This window comes from Mesoplodon densirostris, chromosome 2 (assembly GCF_025265405.1).
Source record: "Mesoplodon densirostris isolate mMesDen1 chromosome 2, mMesDen1 primary haplotype, whole genome shotgun sequence".
In the NCBI taxonomy this organism is placed as follows: Eukaryota; Metazoa; Chordata; class Mammalia; order Artiodactyla; family Ziphiidae; genus Mesoplodon; species Mesoplodon densirostris.
Genome location: NC_082662.1, coordinates 118425556 through 118442373, shown reverse-complemented (window position 1 = coordinate 118442373; position 16818 = coordinate 118425556). Strand labels below are relative to the sequence as shown.

Below are 16818 nucleotides of genomic sequence, written 5' to 3'. Positions count from 1 at the left end.
CCCAAGGGTGGAGCTGGGGTGAATTATTTCTATTCTAATCATTTGTATAACATCCATACTTCCTCTCTGGTACAGACAGACTTTATGTATATTAAAATGAAAAGCACCTTTATAAATGCCATATTTTGGGGGTCCACAAAATACTCAAGACCTCACTGTGTGTTCCATATTCCTTATGGAACAGATGTATGAATATCAGGAAGAAAATATGTGGAAATAAATGGTAGACATAAGTCTGATATGAACCTGAAATTTAGATACATGGGAGAGCACAATGAAGGGAGAGACCAGTGTGTAGAGGATGAAGGAGAAATTCACACCGGAGCTTTTTTGGGAATGTGTTCTGAGCCTTTGTGCTGGAGAGTCACCACGTAGAACTGGGTTCCCACATAATGAAGGACAAAATGGGCTCAAAGGGAGCTTAGAGACCACCTAGTCCAAACGCCCCTTGTTACAAAGAAGAAATGGAATCTCAGAGACTGGAAAGAACTTGCCCCAGTCACACAGCTGGTTAACAACAGCTTGAATTTCCAGGTTTGTGCTCTGTCCATAGCCCTTGCAAGCTGGGAGTGAGGATGAAAATGGAGGTGAAAGTGAATTGGAGGTAAAGTGAAAAAGTGAAAATAGAGGTAAAAGTCACTCAGAGACTCAGAAAATCCCTCAGAAGATGTATCTGAAGCTTATAAAGCCTCGACTTTCTATCCATGTTCAGTCTCTCTCAATTCTTAACTCTGGGTCACTTGGCCTCAGCCCAAATAAAGGAGGAAGTAACTTGCTCTCTAGCCTGATGCATAGCTGTGTGTTAAACACTTTGAGACAAGATGTTGTTAATGAATGTTCTGTAAGACTGTGGTCTCAAGGCTATAACTTCTAACAGACCTCCTGTCTTTCTTTAAAGGTAGGGAAGTGTCCAGGAACAACACCAAGGAGCTTCCTGTAGGGACTTTTCCTGGCCTATGGTTGCAGGAAAAATCTCTTCTACACTCACCAGGCTTCTTTACACAAAGCCAAGTGCCAAGGCCTTTCCCTGAGAATCTGGTCATTTCCTATCTCTCTGAAATGATTTTTTAAAAAGGCACAGTGTTAAGGAGTTTCATACCAGTCTTGGGGCTCAGGGTGGGCTGCCCCTAAATATGCCACAATGACATATTGATTATTTTGAGTTAAAGTTACTTAAGAATCAGGGATGGATGGATTGGGAGTTTGGCATTAGCAGATGCAAACTCATATATAGAATGGAGGTCCTGCTGTGTAGCACAGGGAACTATATTCAATATCCTGTGATAAACCATAATGGAAAAGCATATGAAAAAGGATATATCCTCATATTTTTTCATATTCTTTTCCATGTATATTTCTGTCTTCCTGAAAGTAGGAAATAAATCTCACACATAAGAGGTATACTCCTTGCATCTGGAGGTAGAAGGACGCCCTTATTGCCAGAGAGAGGGAATTCGGGGCTTAGAAGCCTATATAAACAAACTTGTTACTTATTTTATTTACCACCTCCAGCCCAAACTCTGTTTAGATTCTTCACGAATTGAGCACACCAATCCTAACCTTCTTTGTCCTGTCAATTCCTCTCAAATGTATCACTTCTTTATCTAAAAAGTATAAAAGCTGCCTGCTTTGACGACTTTTTAGATCCCATTTCTATGAGACATTAATTAAAAAGTATTTATTTTTCTCTTGCTAATTTGTCTTGTGTAAATTTTATTATTAGTTCAGCCACAAAAACTCAAGAGAGGTCAAGGGGAAAATTTCCCCCACCTCAACATCAAATACCTATATATATATTTTTAAAAGCTTTAATAATTATTCTCTGCTTTATGGCCCCAAACATCCTTCAGAGAAAATGGGCCTTGTCAGTCTCATGGATATTTACAAATTTTCCCCCTAATTCACTTCTTCCTTATGTTATGTTATTAATTGTTCGAAAACACAGGTAAACTAAAGGTGCTCTGATCCTCTGTTGCCTGTTGTGAACTCTTGGTCAGCACTTGCCTCTCCTCCCTAATGCTTACCCCAGGCCCCCACTATAACTGTCTCCATAAGCAGAGGTGGGGTGTGGGTGGGAGAGCAAAGATTGTGTCTTTGACTGAGATCTTATTCAGTCCTGGACTGTTTTCAGAGTGAGAGTTATGATTATTATTTGCTAGAATTTCGCTAAGATGTTTAACAGGTGCTGTAAGAGGGTATAGAAGATTTAAATTGGGGAGATATTAGAGGAGTGAAACAATCACAGGGAAATCTTAGACTGAGCCCCATCCCCAGAGACCTATGGCTCAAGCCTGCCCCAGGTTCTGCCAAGAACTAGAAGTTCATATGATAGTAAGTTGAAGAGAGAGCATAAAAATGATCAACTTCATCAGCATCCTACCATGTCTTCTCATTTCTAGCTCAGACTTACAATGGAGAAAACATTAGAAAAGAGAACATTTCTAATCTAGAACTTCATGGTTCTTGCCTCTAGAAACAGAAAAGAAATTAGCAAGCCTCAAATACTTATGAACGTCATGTTACGTGGTTTCATACTTCTTTTATTCAAGTTGTACATCTCTTTTAATACTAATAAATGAATCTATTCATTCTTTTACTTATTTAAATGATGTTTATTGAGCACTTACTATTACATGCCACTTGACCAGTTTTGATTGGCTTAATGAAGCAGTTCTGTAAAGCTTTGAGCACTTGGTACCTTGTGAGCTGTGTTTAACAATTAAGAAGCAATTGCTAATGCCAGAAAGAAATTGCTATTGCAGATGTTTCTTGAGCAGTAACATCAGTTATTTGGGGGTTCTGGTCTGGGCTGTGGGTCCATAAGTTTGTTGCGTTTCCTGGTTCTCTTAATCTTCAAGAGAAATGTGAACTGCTGCTGGGTCGAGATAAACAACCCTGTGTCCACAACAAACAGAATCTTCACCAACAATGGGATAAGAAATTGTAGCCAGAAATATTTGCTTTGGGGAGCTGGAGTGGAATCGAGATGCAACAAGAAACATAACTCATATTAGAAACTGAAAAATGAGTTTAAGGGTGTCATCCTCCCTAAGAGAAGGACCCAACATGGTCTTCCATTTTCTAGCATGATATGCCATCCAGGAGCAAAGAGAAAACACTCATGAGTTTGGGTTCCTCAGTCTATGCTCCCTGGAACCCTAGGGAGTCCTGAGTATTTCCCCCACAGCCCCTCTCTAATGGTTTGTCTAGCCAGTATGCCCAAGGGGAAAGGTCATAGGAAAGATGGCCACTTCCTTGGAGCTGACAAGACCAACATCCACATATGATTCAGAGGTGGAAAGGAGACAGAATGAGGGCAGCGGGTCACCAGTGCCTTATTTCTCAATCAATCAATCAGTCAGCATTTATTGCATGTCTGTTGGGTGAAATGAAAATATTGGACTAGATCATATTTAAGTTGCCTTCCAATTCCACTGTTTTGTGATTCCATTACTCTATTTGCAAAGTACTGATTTTTTGTGATTGCTCTAGAATTATAGAACCCTAGAATATTACAGCCAGAAATTACTTACAAATCACTTATACTGATGGCTCTCAACACTGGCTGCATATTACCATTACCTGAAAGAGATTTTAAATACTGGTGCCCAGGCCTCATTCCAAACCAATTAAATCAGAATCTCAAGGGATGATATACAGACACCATTTTTTTTTAATTCCCCAAGTGATTCTAGTGGAGTCTAGTCCAAATCCTTTATTTTACAGATAAGGGTACTAGAAGCCCAGCAACAATAAAATAACAGGTCTCAAATTAGTTTACAGAGAGCAACCATTAGAGCTTAATTCTGGCTTCTGGTCTCATGCTTTTTAAGATATTAGCATGAGCAAATTCCACCAAGCAAAAGTCTGATTTCTTCATTGCAAGGTAAATATTTCAAAGGCTCACTTTTTCATATGAAGTTTGGAAAGAGCAGCCTTTTTCATTGGCTAGAGAGGCAGCCCACTTGCCTATTCTTTCCTCATCAAGCCCTCTCTCTCATCTCCTAATTCACAGGCACACAGCCTCTTGACTTGTTGGTTTCCTTTCCCATCCCTCCTAGGCTAGAATAAACTCTTCAAGCTCTTTATAGCTTTTGTTCCTTCAACTTTGAAACTCTCTTTCAATTTGATGAATATAAGTTTCTCCCCAGGAGCAACAGATGACTTTGCTTGGCTAGTATTTAACAATTCATTTCACAAATATTACATTTAATATTTATAAAAATTCCATGTAAGCAGGTATCACTGTTGCCATTGAACAAGTAAGGAATCTAAGACAGACTGAGGGATACACTCTACCCCTGGTCCCCTCATTGCAAGTCTAATAGACTTTCCAAGGAATCACAGCTGCCCCCATTCTACAGCTGCTATCACTTTAGGCTCAAATGTTCTTTCTCCTTTCCCCTGCTATGGACTCCTTCCTTTTCCTTCACCAACTTACCTTTTATTATTTTAATGCTGAGGTGATTAGAAGTATAGTATATCTGCTGAATTGTGCCCACGCAGTAATATGTGCCATTGTCCCCTGTTGTGGCGTTGGTAATGGAGATGTTGTGGTTCTCATACCAGTACTTAAGGGCTTTGTCATTCTTGAAGTAAGTCACCTTGTAGACATTCAGATTCCTCCAGCCATGGCACCTGAGGAAGAGGGGCTCACCCTCCAACACCATCTCAGCAGAGGCCTGAAGGAGCAGCCAGTCTGAAGAGCATTTGTTATGTCATTTATTCAACAATGATAGATAAAATTAATAATAAATAAAAATAAAATAAAAATAGATAAAAGAGGTCATGCAGAGAGTGTGTGTCAGAAACCTTTATCATTAACCCATTTCTTGGCTCATAAGGTCAATAAAAAGGAAACACAAAATAATGCTTACAGACTGTCTCCTCTATTGATAAATCCTCTCTCCTCCTGAAAAGTAATTCTGGGACCACAACATCGCTGACCTTTCTAATGAGCCCACACATAGAAGGTCTGAAACCCATTATCCCACTCAGCTCCATTGTTGCATTTAGTCACTAAGGGGGAAATAAACCCACTCTGCCTGGGGAGTCTTAGCCTAGGAGAGTGTCTGTTTTGTCCTCTCTAACCTTATAGGTGCTTCTCAGTTCTATTAGTCACAGTTAGCCCCTGACTTCTTCAGAACATGTATCACACTTTTAATTAGTTATTTGTGTAATTACTGAATGGATGTCCTTTTCCTCATTGGGCTCTATACTTCAGAGGTCTGAGGCATGTCTGTTCCTTACATCATATTTCCAGTGCCTAACATAATACCTAGGAGTTGGTAGGTTCTTAACAATCGTTGGTCAATAATGATTCAGTAAAATATAAGAGTCAGATTGCATGGCTAATGTCATTTTAAGAATTGAAAAGCATTCACCAAGGGAGACTTTTCAATGGAAATGTGGTTAGGTTGCACAAGCATATTTTATTTAGGAGCAATCCTTGAGGACTTTTCTAGAATCTACTCCAAAGAAATAAAGAAGATATTTTACACTGCTTTAGTTTCTATTTGGAATTTGTACACAACTGTTGAAACATCTCTTTTTACTCGAGAAAAATTCAAAGTATGTTTATGCTTTAAAATATTTTTTATTTAAAAATATAAAGCAAAATATAGCAATGAGCTAGCCATGCAAATGAAATCATTGCTTTGTTCATTCAACATTTACGGACTAACCCACATGTGCCTGGGCATGCTGAACTAATTGTTGACAGTAGGAGAGTGATAAAGATGAAGCAAACATAAGATTTGTTCTTAAGTAAAAGCAGAGGACATGAGGAATGTACAGAGATATCTTTCAAAATGAAGAGTGCCACTTAATACTGAGGTTGTGATACATGGAAATTGCAGAGCAAATCTTTAAATCAATCTTTTGATCCTATTTAACATATACATCTCTTTGCAATGTTCACATATCCAACGTGCCATTTGACCATAAAACATGCATGTGCACCTATGTAGAAAAGAGAGTCAGAAGTGAAATTGAGTAGAGGAGTAACACTGGGAGATTGCCAGAATCTTGAAAGAAGACAGAATGGCTGACAGAAGGAGTAGAGGTAGAAGAAGAGAGATGGACAGGTCTGGTTAGAGACCCTGAGTCCCAGCTTGGTGCCCTAAGCCTTGGAATAACTTTCTCCCCATCCTCAGATGGGCCATTCCTCACATGAGAGAACTGATATTTCCATAACCCTGGAACTTACCACTGATGACATCTAGGTACACAGGTTCACTCATGAAAACTCCTTTGCTTTGACATCTATATTCCCCACTGTCCTGGATGCTTGCATTCATGATGTTGAAACGTGAAGTTTTTACTTCCAAAGAGTTATTGTTGTGGGTCCACAAAGTGGAGTTATCTTCAAGGGCATTGTTCCCTCTACATGTAAGAGTCACATTCTCTCCTCTAAATATTCTGTTCCATGGGGGATTCAAGGATATCTTAGGTTTCCAGATGGCTTTGAGAAGAGCAGATTGTGGAAAGAGATATAGAAGGGGGAAAAATATCATTGAAAACTGTATAGCCTCCAAAGTACAGACATACCAATAGTAAGACAATCAATGGTCAGTCTACCCTTACTTATACCGTTGGTGATAAGAAACTGTCCTGATTCCTAGGATTAAAGGAAGGAGAAAAGGGTGTTGTGGCCTCACAGAGCTCCCAACATAGGGAGAAACATAAGACACAAATGCAGGATATTCAAAAACAAACAAATTTACTATGTGCTGTAGGATAGCTCCCTCTAATTCTCTAAATTTCAGTTCCAATATCTGTAAATGAGGACTGCAGTCTCTTCAGGCAGAGATTATGTCTGTGATGTTCAACCATAACTCAGCACAGTGACTATTACAGAGTAAGTGTTCATTAAATATTTATTGAGTTGATGAATGAGTGAATAATGGATGAATTAAGGTATTGGACTAGATGAAATACATGATCTCTCTCAGCTCTAAATTTTTATGACTATTTAATTGTGAGTGAATATGGAATTAAAAATATATGTCAATTCTGGATGGTAGTGAGAAGCACCAAGAGGATCAGTCTTAAAAGGCTTTCAGGGACAAAGAGATGTGGTACAAATTTGAACAGAAACTTCGGAAGCAGCCAGGTGGTGATGAGGAAGAGATCATGCTGCTGAAAGACTTGGATTCAAGGGACTTATGTTACAATCCAGTCCTTTGTTAGCTGTGTAACCTCCAGCAAATGACTTAATATGAGTTTCAGCATCCTCAATTATAAAATGGCAATAATAATAATAGTGATGTTGGTGTAAGAATTGAACGAGGACTACAGGCTCTTTGGTGGGGTTAATAGTGGAGGCTGGGAGGGCTCACGCTAAGGAGTGCATCCCAGAACTTCTGCTGCTAGTGTCCTTGTCCCTGTGGTAAGCCACAGCCACCATCCACCCCACCGCCACCAAGCCCCCTGCAGGAGACCCTCCAACACAAGCAGAGCAGAAGCAAGAAGAACTACAATACTGAAGCCTGTGGAACAAAAACCACATTCACAGAAAGATAGACAAAATGAAAAGGCAGAGGACTATTTACTAGATGAAGGAACAAGATAAAACCCCAGAAAAACAACTAAATGAAGTGGAGGTAGGCAACCTTCCAGAAAAAGAATTCAGAATTATGATGGTGAAGATGATCCAGGACCTCAGAAAAAGAATGGAGGCAAAGATCGAGAACATACAAGAAATGTTTAACAAAGACCTAGAAGAATGAAAGAACAACCAAACAGAGATCAACAATATAATAACTGAAATGAAAAATGCACTAGAAAGAATCAATAGCAGAATAACTGAGGCAGAAGAACGGATAAGTGACCTGAAGACAGAATGGTGGAATTCACTGCTTTGGAACAGAATAAAGAAAAAAGAATGAAAAGAAGTGAAGACAGCTTAAGAGACTTCTGTGACAACATTAAATGCACCAACATCCTCACTATAGGGGTCCCAGAAGGCGAAGAGGGAGAAAAAGACCCGAGAAAATATTTGAAGAGATTATAGTTGAAAAATTCCCTAACATGGGAAAGGAAATAGTCACCTAAGTCCAGGAAGTGCAGAGAGTCCCAGGCAGGATAAAGCCAAGGAGAAACACACCAAGACATATAGTAATCAAATTGACAAAAATTAAGAAAAGGAAAAATTATTAAAAGCAACAAGGGAAAAAAAATACAAGAGAACTCTCATAAGGTTAACAGCTGATTTCTCAGCAGAAACTCTACAAGCCAGAAGCGAGTGGCATGATATATTTAAAGTGATGAAAGGGAAGAATCTATAACCAAGATTACTCTACCTGGCAAGGATCTCATTCAGATCCGATGGAGAAATCAAAAGCTTTTCAGACAAGCAAAAGCTAAGATCATTCAGCACCACCAAACCAGCTTTATAAAAATGCTAAGGGAAGTTCTCTAAGTGGGAAACACAAGAGAAGAAAAGGACTTACAAAAACAAACCCAAAACAAATAAGAAAATGGTCATAGGAGCATACATATCAATAATTACCTTAAATGTGAATGGATTAAATGCTCCAACCAAAAGACACAGGCTTGCTGAATGGATACAAAAACAAGATACATATATATGCTGTCTAAAAGAGACCCACTTCAGACCTAGGGACACATACAGACTGAAAGTGAGGAGATGGAAAAAGATACTCCAAGCAAATGGAAGTCATAAGAAAGCTGGAGTAGCAATATTCATATCAGATAAAGTAGACTTTAACATAAAGAATATTACAAGAGACAAGGAAGGACACTAAATAATGATCAAGGGATCAATCCAAGAAGAAGATATAACAATTACATATGCACCCAACATAGGAGCACCTCAATAAATAAGGCAAATTCTAACAGCTATAAAAGAGGAAATCAACAGTAACACAGAAATAGTGGAGGATTTTAACACCTCACACCAATGAACAGATTATCCAAACAGAAATGTAATAAGGAAACACAAGCTTAAAATGACACAATAGGCCAGATAGATTTAATTGACATTTATAGGACACTCCATCCTAAAAGAGCAGATTACACTTTCTTCTCAAGTTCACACAACACATTCTCCAGGATAGATCACCTCTTGGGTAACAAATCAAGCCTTGGTAACCTTAAGAAAGCTGGAATCATATCAAGCATCTTTTCCAACCACAATGCTATGAGATTAGAAATGAATTACAGGGGAAAAAACGTAAAAAACACAAACACATGGAGGCTAAACAATATGTTACTAAATAACCAAGAGATCACTGAAGAAATGAAAGAGGAAATCAAAAAATACCTAGAGAGAAATGAAAATGAAAACATGATGATCCAAAACCTATGGGATGCAGCAAAAGCAGTTCTAAGTGGGAAGTTTATAGCAATACAATCCTACCTCAAGAAACAAGAAAAATCTCAAATAAACAATCTAACCTTACACCTAAAGGATCTAAGGAAAGAAAAAACAAAACCCCAAAGTCAGCAGAAGGAAAGAAATCATAAATATCAGAGCAGAAATAAATGGAATGGAAAGAAAACAATAGCAAAGATCAATAAAACTAAAAGCTGATTCTTTGAGAAGACAAACAAAATTGATAAACCTTTAGCCAGACTCATCAAATAAAAGAGGGAGAGGAATCAAATCAATAAAATTAGAAATGAAAAGGAGAAGTTACAACAGACACTGCAGAAATATGAAGCATCATAAGATACTACTACAAGAAACTCTATGCCAAAAAAATGGACAACCTAGAAGAAATGGACAATTCTTAGAAAGCTATAACCTTCCAAGGTTGAACCAGGAAGAAATAGAAAATATGAACAGACCAATCACAAGTAATAAAATTGAAACTGTGATTTAAAATCTTCCAACAAGGCTTCCCTGGTGGCGCAGTGGTTGAGAGTCTGCCTGCCGTTGCAGGGGACACGGGTTCATGCCCCAGTCCAGGAAGATCCCACATGCCGCAGAGTGGCTGGGCCTATGAGCCATGGCCACTGAGCCTGCGTGTCCAGAGCCTGTGCTCCGCAATGGGAGAGGCCACAACAGTGAGAGGCCCGCGTACCGAAAATAAATAAATAAATAAAATAAATCTTCCAACAAACAAAAGTCCAGGACCAGATGGACTCACAGATGAATTTGATCAAACGTTTAGAGAAGAGCTAACTCCCATCCTCCTCAAACTCTTCCAAAACATTGCAGAGGAAGGAACACTCCCAAACTCATTTTATGAGGCCACCATCACCCTGATACCAAAACCAGACAAGATACTACAAATAAAGAAAATTACAGACTCATATCACTGATGAATATAGATGCAAAAATCCTCAACAAAATACTAGTAACAGAATCCAACAACACATTAAAAAGATCATACACCATGATCAAGTGGGACTTACCCCAGGGATGCAAGGATTCTTCAATATATGCAAATCAATCAACGTGATACACCATATTAACAAATTGAAGAATAAAAAACATATGATCATCTCAATAGATGCAGAAAAAGCTTTTGACATAATTCAACACCGAAGTATGATAAAAACTCTCCAGAAAGTGGGATAGGGGGAAACAACCTCAACATAATAAAGGCCATATACAACAAACTCACAGCAAACATCATTCTCAATGTTGAAAAAAGTGACAGCATTTCCTCTAAGATCAGGAATGAGACAAGGATATCCACTCTCGCCACTCTTATTCAACATAGTTTTGGAAGTCCTAGCCATGGCAATCAGAGAAGAAGAAGAAGTAAAAGGAATCCAAATTGGAAAAGAAGTAAAGCTGTCATTGTTTGTGGATAACATGATACTATACATAGATAACCCTAAAGATGCCACCAGAAAACAACTAGAACTAATCAATGAATTTGGTAAAGTTGCAGAATACAAAATTAATGGGCAGAAATCTCTTACAGTCCTATACAATAACAATGAAGGATCAGAAAGAGAAATTAAGGAAAAAATCCCATTCACCATTACAACAAAAAGAATAAAATACCTAGGAATAAACCTTCCTAAGGAGACAAAATACCTGTATGCAGAAAACTATAAGACACAGATGAAAGAAATCATAGATGATAAAAACAGATGGAGAGATATACTATGTTCTTGGATTGGAAGAATAAATATTGTGAACATGACTATACTACCCAAAGCAATCTACAGATCCAATGCAATCCGTATCAAATTACCAATGGCATTTTTTACAGAACTAAACCAAGAAAGTCTTAAAATTTGTATGGAGACACAAAAGACCCTGAATAGCCAAAGCAATCTTGAGAAATAAAAACAGAGCTGGAGGAATCAGGCTCCCTGACTTCGGACTATACTACAAAACTACAGTAATTGAGACAATATGGTACTGGCACCAAACAGAAATATAGATCAATGGAACAGGATAGAAAGTCCTGAGATAAACCCACGCACCTATGGTCAACTAATCTATGACAAAGGAGGCAAGAATATACAATGGTGAAAAGACAGTCTCTTCAATAAGTGGTGTTGGGAGAACTGGACAGCTAAATGTAAAAGAATGAAATTAGAACACTCCCTAACACCATACAGAAAAATAAATTCAAAGTGGATTAAAGACCTACATGTAAGACCGGACACCATAAAACTCTTAGAGGAAAGCATAGGAAGGACACTCTTCGACATAAATCATAGTAAGATCTTTTTTATCCACATCCTAGAGTAATGGAAATAAAAACAAAAATGAATAAATGGGACCTAATTAAACTTAAAAGCTTTTGCACAGCAAAGGAAACTATAAACAAGACAAAAAGACAACCCTCAGAATGGGAGTAAATATTTGCCAATGAATCAACGGACAAAGGATTAATCTCCAATATATACAAACAGCTCATGCATCTGAATAATAATAAAAAAAAAACAATCAAAAAATGGGCAGAAGACCTAAATAGACATTTCTCCAAAGAAGACATACAGATGGCCAAGAGGCACATGAAAAGCTGATCAACATCACTAATTATTAGAGAAATGCAAATCAAAACTACAATGAGGTATCAACTCACCCCAGTTAGAAGGAGCATCATCAGAAAATCTACAAACAACAAATGCTGGAATGGGTGCGGAATAAAGGGAACCCTCTTGCACTGTTGGTGGGAATGTAAATTGATACAGCCACTATAGGGAACAGTATGGAGGTTCCTTAATAAACTAAAAATAGAATTACCATATGACACAGCAATCCCACTACTGGGCATATACCCAGAGAAAACCATAATTCAAAAAGACACATGGGGGCTTCCCTGGTGGCACAGTGGTTGAGAGTCTGCCTGCCGATGCAGGGGACATGGGTTCATGCCCTGGTCCAGGAAGATCCCACATGCCGCTGAGTGGCTAGGCCCGTGAGCCATGACTACTGAGCCTGTGCATCCAGAGCCTGCACATCTGGAGCCTGTGCTCCACAACGGGAGAGGCCACAACAGTGAAATGCCCGTGTACCACAAAAACAAACAAACAAACAAAAAACACATGCACCCCAATGTTCATTGCAGCACTATTTGCAATAGCCAGGTCATGGAAGCAGCCTAAATGCCCATCGACAGATGAATGGATAATGAAGATGTGGTACACATATACAATGGAATATTACTCAGCCATAAAAAGGAGTGAAGTTGGGCCATTTGTAGAGATGCGGATGGACCTAGAGACTGTCATACAGAGTAAGTCAGAAAGAGAAAAACAAATATCGTATATTAACGCATATATATGGAATCTAGAAAATTGGTACAGATGAACTAGTTTGCAAGGCAGAAATAGAATCACAGATGTAGAGAACAAACGTATGGACACAAAGGGGGGAAAGCGGGGGTGGGGGGTTGTAGGATGAATTGAGAGATTGGGATTGACATATATACACTAATATGTATAAAATAGGTAACTAATAAGAAACTGCTGTATAAAAAAATAAATTAAAAAAAAAGAACGAGTTTACCTGATAGTGGCTGGAGGAGTCACTGAGACACTTAGATGCTCAACAGACATGATTGTTGGCATTAAAGAGGAAAGGGTGACTTGAGAGAATGAAGTGGCATGTGGGAAACTTTTGAATGGGGGAAAAAAGGAAGATTATGCAAGGTGGAAGCGGGTTGGACAGGGAAGAGCAGATTAATAATCATTAGAAAATAGATGATGGGATGAAGGGAAAGAGTGAAGGGAGGGCAAGTCCCAGACACATTGAAATGCTGAGGGAACAAGGACAGAGGACTCACCTGCTGATGTGCCATCTGGAGCTGCAAAACGTCCAGAGAGGATATGTTAGTGTCTATCCCCAGCCTTCTGGACACCTAAAGACTGGGATCTGGAAATGGTGATGAGGTTTACATCCACGAAGTTTTAAGGGCCAACCATCTTTCCAGGAATTTGACTCAGGGAAGGAAGGAGCTTCTGTCTTTCCTCCCTTGCCCTCTGGAAGCTGCCAGCATGATAGCAAGGATGAGACTTTCAGTCCAGCTTCCCCCTTAGGTGGTGTTCAGCCCCACTTCCTCTGCTATCCAGCTTGCCTTCCCTACAGAATCCCTGGGAAATTCCCCACGGTTTGCACATAGCCTAGAAAAAGTCACCAGTAAAATGATCAACTTTCCCACTCCAGCTGCTTCCCCAATCCATTTTGGCCCCTGAAGGGGCCAGTAACTGATCTCTACTTACAGAAGAGCAGCAGAGCTATCCACAGCAGGGCAAGGGTTCCCATGGCAGTAGGCATTTCCTCTGTGGCTGCCAGTGCCAACTGGCCTGGAGTGACCTAGGGCCTTAGAGTAAGCTTGAAACTTAAAAGGAGAAGGAAATGTTCTCTGTTTCATATCTCATTAACTCATCAGCTGCACCTAGGTTTGCTTCCTTCTGTGGAGATAATATTCAGGGTGGTGCCTAATAGGGCAATTTTGTATTTACCCCCATACTGCACTCTCCATCCCACCTCCGTGTACACGTCTGGAATCTAGTGGTAAAGAGGCATAGAGCTAGGCACACAGGCACAGAGCTTTCTTAAACTGTCTGTCAATGTACAGCTATGTCATTTGCAACTTAGCAAAGTGGGGTGCCAGGGAGAGCAGAATAAAACAACAGGTAACTATTCAGCACCTAATATATGCCAGCAGTATGATAAATACATCTTGTGTTTCATTCATTTCTCACAATAACCCTATGAAGGAGGTACCATCGTTATCGACATTTTATAGATAAGAAAATTGGAATTTAGAGAGGTGAAGTAGCTTGTCTTAGTGTATTCCCTAGTAAATGGCTAATTTGGGACTCAATATTTTAAAAATCTAACCCCAGAGTAAAACTCTTAATCATGATGATATGTTGTTTATGCATGTCTCCAAGTATGGCCAGCAGTTGCTGAAATTCTGTTGTGGTTCTGCAGAGCTACCAACCCTCTTGTTACCTAATTTTCTGCTGATCCATTAGTTCACAAAGCCACAAATTTTCATCTGCTTCCCTGATGATCACTATCCAACCAGCCAAATTAGAGATATTTTCAGAGATTCCTTCTCTCCCATGGGGTCCTGATGGGGCTCACAACACAGGAAAGCAGATGTTAAGCCTTAACTTACAGGGATCTTGGTCATATAATTTATTTTATTTTATTTCCCACCATTTTTCCCTTTTTATCTTTCTAATCTCCATCAAGATCACCCTTTCTCCTAGAAATCCGCAACTGTTCTCCTCCCTCCAGGACCCCTTTGCCTAATTCTTCTCTTTTTTAGATCTAGGTCAGAGTTGGTCACATTCTTCCAGGATTTGGTATTGATAGTGATACTGGAGATAATAACCTCATAAATATCTACAATGGTTTGCCCTTTACAAAGCTTTTTCATATGGCGTATTATTATTTGATCCTTGTCAAAACTCTGAAGTAGGCAGAGGCAGTACAAAGTAAGCAAGGTCCCATTCTATCATGCCATGCTTTTCCTCACAGACTCTTGAATTAAGTCTAATGAATTAAACATAAAGTCACTGCATGTAAAGATCTAACCAAAGCTTCCAGCTTCTATGAAATTAGAAAATATGGGGCTACAGATTCATAAATAGAAAGTTTCATATAAGAAAGATTGTGACTGCTCCCAGGTCATGCGATGTTTTAGTGACAGATCTTTAAAAAAAGCAGCAATTTATTTTAGAAAGTATAAGTATTTAAAGATCTGAATTCAAATACTCCTAGTATTTATGTGATTAAGGTTTACCTGTAAAATAAGGACAATAATGGTATCCAGGTCATGTCTTTATTATGAGGTTTAATAAGATAATAAATGTGTAAAGTACATTACACAGCATCTGGTATGTAAAAGTTGCTCAGTAAATCTACCTTGCCCTCCTTTATTACTATTATTTATTAAAGACTCAGGAGAAATATGCATTTCAACAGGGTTAAGGCAATCAACAAAAACACAGGATGCTTGACTTGATAACCAATATCTTAACGCCAGTATAATTTATGTAAGCAATCTCACTCCTCTCCATAGTCACGAAGAAGGGAGCATGATAAGAGAGAAGAGAATGGAAAAAGTTGTTTGCCGGTGTGGGGGGGGGAGGGGGGAGGAGAAAGAAATAGGGAATATGCAATTTTTGAGGCCCTGTCAGAGGGCAATACGTATTTGAATATATCAAGATCCTGGAAGAGAAAAATACAGAAGCTATTTCACCACTTTGTTGAGTTTGTCCAGGGGAGTTATCAGATATTCTTTTTCCCTAGGACAGCAATTCTACAATAAAATTGTCCTTCAGAGATGATCACTTTACTGTGACTCAAATAATCTATTTTAAACCTTCCTCCTTCATTTATTCCCTGCTTGAATGGGAGGTAGACTGAAATTCATTAAGACATACTATTTCCTAGTTTGGAGAGTATAAACTTTAGAGTTGAGACACTACTTTCATTTCCTCCACCATCCTAAAGACTTTTTTGCTTCAGTGTCCAGCAGTGAAATGAAGGTAGTATTTTGGTATCAGTAATGGCAAACATCAGCAGATTCAACAAAAGTAGTTCATTAAAGCTCAAAAAACAAAACAAGCCATGCATTCATCAACCTCTACAACAACAACAACAACAACAACAAAATCAACAACATCAACCTCAGAAAAAATAAACTATACCATAATTCCCATAGTGTACAAGCCCAGGTACCCAAAGGAACAAAATGAGAATTCAGAAAGGACAACACTTAAGATTAAACCATAGTTCTACTCCACTCTGCCATAACTGGTTGATGTACCAGTTGAATTCCACACATCCTTTATCTTATTAAAAAAAAAAAAAGAAAAAGTTCTCCAAATTTTATATCCACTCTCTGGGTGGAATGTGCTGTTGATTCTTGTATCCTGCCTGTCAATGTCAGGAACATGTGCTCACTGGGATCAATAGATTGTGTCTTAACCTCACTTCTTACTACAAGCTTTGAACCCGGGTACTCATGTGTTCAACACTCGTAAACAGCATCTCTATCCCCAAATTTTGACCTGTTACTGGTTCTCAGAAACCTTAATCTATTCTTCACCTTGTAGCAGTGGGGAAATGAAACTCAGTTGGACATGCATGAACTATAGGGCCTATCCACTGTGAGGTGTCCAGAGTAAAAGGCTTTTGCCAGAAACTTTGATGATTTGGGACATGATGGCAAAGGAGGGATCAGTCCATAGTGTGTCTGAGCCTTTGTGCCTTCCAAAACTGGGAAGCAGAAGAAAAGCTAATCTACTGGCTTTTTTCTCTCTGTGTTTTCCAATATCAGGCAAGGTCGATATAAAATTGGATATGAAATGATGAAACAGCAAAACAGCTCTCTGCTCACGGTGTGTATGTACCCGATA

The 16818-nt window shown here is 38.9% G+C and overlaps 1 protein-coding gene across 1 annotated transcript; it reads right to left on the bottom strand.

Annotated features, from left to right (window-relative positions):
- Positions 1 to 2782: 2782 nt before the first annotated feature.
- On the bottom strand, positions 2783 to 13714 carry FCER1A (Fc epsilon receptor Ia). The gene is made up of 5 exons (XM_060088310.1): positions 13660 to 13714; positions 13224 to 13244; positions 6209 to 6463; positions 4442 to 4699; positions 2783 to 2970 (listed from the first exon to the last, which is right to left on the bottom strand). Exons 1-5 carry the CDS (start codon positions 13712 to 13714, stop codon positions 2783 to 2785), a joined length of 777 nt encoding a protein of 258 aa, XP_059944293.1.
- Between the last annotated feature and the right edge of the window lie 3104 nt (positions 13715 to 16818).